Source organism: Gopherus evgoodei, chromosome 2 (assembly GCF_007399415.2).
Source record: "Gopherus evgoodei ecotype Sinaloan lineage chromosome 2, rGopEvg1_v1.p, whole genome shotgun sequence".
NCBI lineage: Eukaryota > Metazoa > Chordata > Testudines > Testudinidae > Gopherus > Gopherus evgoodei.
In genome coordinates this window covers 174,007,351-174,013,678 of record NC_044323.1, presented here as the reverse complement: position 1 = coordinate 174,013,678, position 6,328 = coordinate 174,007,351, and the positions used below count along the sequence as shown (strand labels likewise).

The following is a 6,328-nucleotide window of genomic DNA, read 5'->3' as shown; positions in this document are numbered from 1 at the left end:
GAATGCAGGGAGCTGGAATAGATGACCTACTGAAGTACTTTCCAGTTCTACACTGGAATTCTGGGGGAATTCTGCATCAAAAAAATTAAAAATTCTGCGCAGGATATTTTAAAATTCTGCATATTTAATTTGTCAAAATAGCACAATATAATCATGCCAGTTTCAATTATTTTGGTAATTTATTTCAAAATACCTGTCAGCAAGTATGTCTGTAACAATACAGACAACTAAAAAGATTCAGAAAGTGTTTTTTGACAAATAGATTCCTTATTTAGGCATATTAATGCCAAACTTGACATATCTTTGTTAATAGTTATCTTCTGTTTCAGTGTGTCATAAACAGATAGCTAAGGGTTAATGTTCTTTTACCTGTAAAGGGGTAACACCCGTAACCTGAAACACCTGACCAGAGGACCAATCAGGAACCAAGACTATTTCAAATCTGGGAGGGGTGAAGTTTTGGGTGTGAGTTCTTTGTTCTTTGTCTTGTGTCTGTGCCCTCCCGGCTCTGAGAGTGATTTTCCTACCTCCAGGCTTTCTAATATTCTGTTTCCAAGTTGTAAGTACAAAAATAGTAAGACAATAGGTTTATATATATTTTTTTGTATTTACATGTGTGTAGTTGCTGGAGTGTTTTGAATTGTATTCTTTTTGGATAAGGCTGTTTATTCATTTTTCTTTTAAGCAATTGACCCTGTATATTGCCATCTTATTACAGAGACCATTTTATGTCCTTTTTCTTTCTTTTTATATAAAGCTTTCTTTTTAAGACCTGTTGGAGTTTCTCTTTAGTGGGGACTCCAGGGAATTGAGTCTGCAGCTCACCAGGGAATTGGTGGGAGGAAGAAGTCAGGGGGAAAATCTCTGTGTTAGATTTACTAAGCCTGACTTTGCATACCCTCTGGGTAAGGGGGAAGAGAGATTAGCTCTCTCGGTACTTATGTTTCCAGGACTGGAAGCAGGGAATCTCCTAGGGTCATCCAGGGAGGGGAGCCTGGGAGGAAGTAACCAGGAAACAAGGGGAAGGGGCTATTTCCCTTTGTTGTAGGACTCAAGGCATCTGAGTCTGGGGGTCCCCCAGGGAAGGTTTTGGGGAGACCACAGTGAGCTAGGCACTGTATAATTCCTGGCTGGTGGCAGCTTTACCAGGTCCAAGCTGGTAACTAAGCTTGGAGGTTTTCATGCTAACACCCATATTTTGGACGCTAAGGTCCAGATCTGGAAAAAAATGTTATGACACAGTGAAACTAAATGTTTAATTTAAACAAAATCATTATACAAAAGTATTGTAACGACCTGGCCTAAAAGGAGGCTACCATCCTTAAGGACTGTTTTGTGTCTTTCATGCCTTGTCCAAGTTCAAACTTCTATGTGTATTGTAAGGTTTTTGGGTCATGCCACTGTAATGGGAGGGGGGTTGGTGAGTTGTGGTAGTTTAATTGTAGGATAGCCAGGGGTTAGCATGGGGAAGGGAGACTGAGGGTAAATTGCGTGTGTATGGATTGGGTTGTGTACGTGGTTTGCCAGCCAACAGCCATTCATCTCTGGAGATGGTATGCAAGCCCTCAGGCTGGAGCAGAGGGGGATGGGTTCAGGCTGGCAGGGAATACATAATGTTTTTACTTTGAGCCTTGCTCATGTGTGTGCAAAGACATTACGTGTATATGTAACTAATACATTTGAAATGCAAAACCAGAACACACACATTTTGGTGGAAATCACAAATTCTGCATGGAAATATAAATTTCTGTGGGGAACATTAATTCTGTGCAAATTCTCCATTGTGCAGTACTGCAGAATTCCAGAAGAAGTAATATTATGGCAAATGGCAATTAATTTCTTCTGAGCCTACATTTCAGAAAAATACTGTAATAAAATACATTGGGGGAGCATTGTCAATGAAATATTCAAGACTGTTTCTATTCTCCATTGGTTGAGTAGCTCTTTGGTATTATTTAGGCACACGGGTGGGGAGGAGTGAGGCACTAAGTACTGCACACAGACTAATTTATGCTCTTCTCCTTCAACAGAACTGCTGTCACCAGAAAATGACATAAGGAATAACACCGTAGGGCATTTAGACAGCTACGGCCTTGGCCTGACTATATTAAAGCAGTGATTCTCAAACTTTCCAAACAACTGTGCCAGTTTATCAGACTAAGGGCTTAATTCTGTTACCCAGTGAAGTCAATGGAACTTCTGGTTTTGACTTCAACAGGAGCAGGATCAAACTCTAAGACCTTGGCTATACCAGCCATTGCCTCCATTTAATTCTCATCTGCCATTTAACAGTGCACATATTAAACAACTAGGGAGCCTGTTGTCAGCAGTTCAGGATCCATGCTTTCAGACAGAGTTGGCGGGCGCAGTTTACAGGGGCTATTCAAAAACGGTACGAAAAGAAGTCTAAAGCCCATGGAATGATGAGAGGGAAAGAACTGCATCTTGGGAAGGAGAGCACACTCCTCATGATGCACTGCGATCTGTTTTCAGAGCTCCCAGGGGCAAAGGGTGGTGAGCTGTACAGGGGGATAGCTACCCACAATGCAATGCTCTGTCAATGCAAGAGCACCAACTGTGGACATGCTCCACTGACACAAGGAACATTGTGTGGGCGTGCACAATGGATGTAATTAAAGTGGCTTATGATTGTTGATGTAACTTAAGTCAACTTAACTTTGGAGTGTAGATCTGTCCTAAGGCCTGGTCTACGCTACAAAAATAAGTTGACCTCACAATATGGCTCAGGGCTGTGAACAATTTCACACCCTGTGTGACACCTAAGCAGCCCCAAGCTTCCATCAACCTAGCCACCACGGTAGTGTCTATATTACAGCCCTACTGGGAATACAGGCAGATCCTGGAAACGCCAGGATGTGGGGGGCACAGGGGCTTTACGGAGACCCTAGTCTTTGCAACCACTGTACACATCAGCATAAAGCTCAGTCAGCAGCGATTTCCTGGCACAAGGCCCTGAATAGAAGGTTGTTTTTTTTTCCTGTTTTTCTTTTTTAAACCCAAGCCTGATTTGCATAAACGGCAAGAAATAGGTTTTATTATTTCAATGTGGCAACTTAATTTTGGCCCGGGCTGCTGAGAAACTAAACAACCTCCCGCCTCATCCCACACACCCATAGCACCAGCAGCCACCGCTTACTCACCCTTCCAGGAATGAGAGTGGGCAGGACGCACCCTAGTCTCTCTCCGCGTGTGCTACAGGCGGAGGAGGGCCGGTGTCGATTTGCACGGCGGGACCTGTAGTTTTCTTAGGCGGGTCTCGGCGGGGGGAGCCTGCAGCAGCGGAACTACAAGCCCCAGGGCAGCATGCGGGCGGGGGGAGCTTCCTAGACGTTTGGGTTCTAATCACACGTGGGGGTGGCGAGCCCTGCAAACAGAAGGGCGAGAGCCGAGAGGTGGTTCCTGGCAATGAAGCCATGGTGACTAGTTCAGCTGTTCTCCCGTGCAGCGAGGTCTAGGGGCAGCCAAGCGGAAAACCTCCTCTGATCACAAGGCATCTAGGAGAAAAGCCTAGCCACGCTGGGGGCAGAGATGATCCTGAGCGCTCCAGCTAAGAATTGACAGTAAATCCCTTACCCCATACACACTCTCATCACAGGGCAAACACTTCCCCATGCACATTGACCTGCAGCGTGCAAGCAAGCTTAGCCTGCAGCCAAGCGTTCTCCCGTGGTACTAAAGTTCAGTCCGCTTAGAGCCATGGGGAATGGGATGAACAAGGTAATGCTGCTGCTTATTGTTATTCGTTGTGTGCATGTGCGTCGGGGTGTGCAGGGCTCCTCAGGATCGAAAAGCTGCTGTAAAGATAAATCCACAGCCTGCCCCCCCCTGCTTTGTTTTGCAGTAAACATCCTTATACAATGAGGGGTAAACGAGCCGTTGTTGCAGGAGCTTATGGACAGCTGAGATCAAATGAGGTTTTTCTGCCTAACTTTAATTTTGGCTTTTGGGGAAGGGTAGGAGATGATGGCTGAAATTCCCCCTGGGGGCGCGTTTCCTGGTTAGCAATCTGCAGCTGCCATGCATGCAGGATGATTTGGTTTCAGCTGGTACTAAGTAGGTCTTTCTTTCTTCCTCACCCTGCAAAATACATTTGCTGTAGACTAGTTTAGCAAAGTGGGAGAGGTAGATAATTCTACTCCTGAGCCCTCACGCGCCTTTATAAACCTGCTGCCCACATGGCTAGTATTCAGGGCGTATATGTGTATTTCTCGGTTGTCGTTTCCTTGTTGTTTGTGTGTTTCTCGGTTTTGCACGAGAAGACGGAAATGTCTCAGGCAGCCAGAGTCCTTACAGCTACCTAGATGTTCAAGGAGTATTCTGGGCAGCCCCTTTAAAACCATCCAGCACGCAGAGGAGGGGTAGGAAGATCAAGATGCCAGACTTGTTAGAAGCTACTGGCGGAAAATATATGGCGTTCTTTATCTTTCGAAATCTCCCAGGCATCTAACAGTTCCACAGTTACCTTCCCCCCACCCCCGAGTCAGTCTCAGGGCATATTGTGTTATTCCCTATGCCTTGAAGAAGCCAAGTCAAAAACCTTTATCGTGATTGTTGTGGTTCTTGACTCTTTTGCTGTATTATTTGTTTTCTTAAGTGGTTTTTTGAGTGTCACCTATAAGAAATATTTGAATTTCTATAACTATCAGGATTTTCCTAGCTGATACTATTCAGCATAGAAGAATCTGGATGTCTTTCTTTTCTCTTCCAGCATCAGCTCTTTTTGTGTTCAAACACTTGTTTAATGCAAGTTAATTAGATTTTCAAACTAACATAGGGAGGTTGATTGTTTACTGATTACTATATATTTTGCCTCACATTTACTGTTGGGAGTGTCAATGATCCCACTTTTGATGTACTAGCACTGTCTAGTTTAGCAAAATGGGAGAGGTAGATAATTCTACTAGCACTGTCTAGCACTTGAGAGCCATGTGATTAATAGACTGAACATGAGGCTGGGAGCTAGGATTTCCTGGCTCTGAACTGACTTGCTGTGAGGCCTTGGGCAAATCACTGAGGACCTGATCCTGGGCCCATTGCTGTTAACGGATGCAGGATCAGATCTTTAACCCCTCCACATTTGTTTTCCTGTCTGCAAAATGGGAATAAATAACACATACCTGCCTTATCTGTGACTTTGGGGAAGTGTGGTCAATTGAAAATCAATTATGGATCTCCCTCTGCTTTATTTGGGTTACTTAGGACATAACCTTCTAATTACTTTGCTTTTATAGATGGTGGATGGTCAGCACTTTTTGAAAAGCAGGTCCATTTTAATGTATCTCAAATTGGGTACCCAAAAATTGAGGTGCCCAAAATCCAGAGTCATTTTTGAAGATTTTGGGTGCTGGTTTTATTCTTAGAATCATTAGAATGTGGCACCAAGCATATTGCCTTTTCTGTCCGTCTTGTGAGCCAGCAGTAGCACAAGGGATTAAGAGAGGCTTGGAATCATCAAAGCTGATTATTGGATGCATGTGGCCCCCTGAGTCACCAATGCCTCTCAGTACCAGTGACATTAGTTGGTAATTTGAGTCCTTCTTGCAGTGTAGCCATATATGATGGAGACTGCAGAGGGACATGATTTGAGCAGCTCATCAGATGGTGGATTACTTTAATTAGGATAATCTCTTTGTACTGAAGCCAAGAGAGGATTAATTGTTGCCCCTAATGGCTCAGGAATTGAAAAACTCCAGAGACTGCTACAGCTGCTGTTGGTTCTTGAGCCCTTGTCACTGTTCTGTGTTCTAGTCATGAGTGCAGTGGGGTTCCTATGTGTTTTGTTTAATTAGAAATGTGGTATACATGTATTTCATAGTAGTAAGTGCACCTGATTTTATATGGGTTTTGGGGCTTATAGAAAGGCTTGCAGAGGACTGGGGCACTTTTTGTCTGTTACACCTTGTGCTACCCATTTTAGCAAAAAATAGCTGTGCTTGTTGTTCTCAAGCCTGGCGCCTAGTCATGCACCGGATTCTTCCAAAGTAAATTGGAAGCATTTGTTCATAGTATTATTTCCATGCAACACAACAATGGGAAAATGGCTGGCTAGCAAGCCCTCTCTGACTGCAAATTCACCACTTAACTGCAATTAATTTTCAGTGTCTTCTGTCTTTAAGCTCTTCAGTTGAGGGCTAAAATCTTGCAGATTTTTTTCTTTACTTAGCCTATCTTCTGTCACAGTAGTTTCTAGAGGTCTTTCCTACTCCAGTCAGAAATGGTTCCAGTGATGGGCTTTCTACCACTTCTGTGGAAGGCTATTCTGCAGTCCAACTGATCTGATTGCTAGAGTTTTTCTTAACAGTCTGCA

The 6,328-nt window shown here is 43.9% G+C and overlaps 1 protein-coding gene across 4 annotated transcripts in view; it reads left to right on the top strand.

Annotated features, from left to right (window-relative positions):
• The first annotated feature begins 3,310 nt into the window (after window positions 1-3,310).
• Window positions 3,311-6,328, top strand: part of LOC115645143 (dual specificity protein phosphatase 22-like) — a 42,822-nt gene continuing 39,804 nt past the window's right edge. Inside the window, exon 1 of one of the 4 annotated variants that reach the window (XR_003998659.1) lies at window positions 3,311-3,738. Coding sequence is in view for 1 of the 4 variants with exons in the window: in XM_030549533.1 (XP_030405393.1) it covers window positions 3,879-3,935 (57 nt within the window). In the remaining 3 variants the exon portion in view is untranslated. Of the gene's footprint in view, window positions 3,739-3,866; window positions 3,936-6,328 lie in introns of those variants that run through there. The other 3 variants (XR_003998660.1, XR_003998658.1, XM_030549533.1) reach the window with 3 other exon arrangements.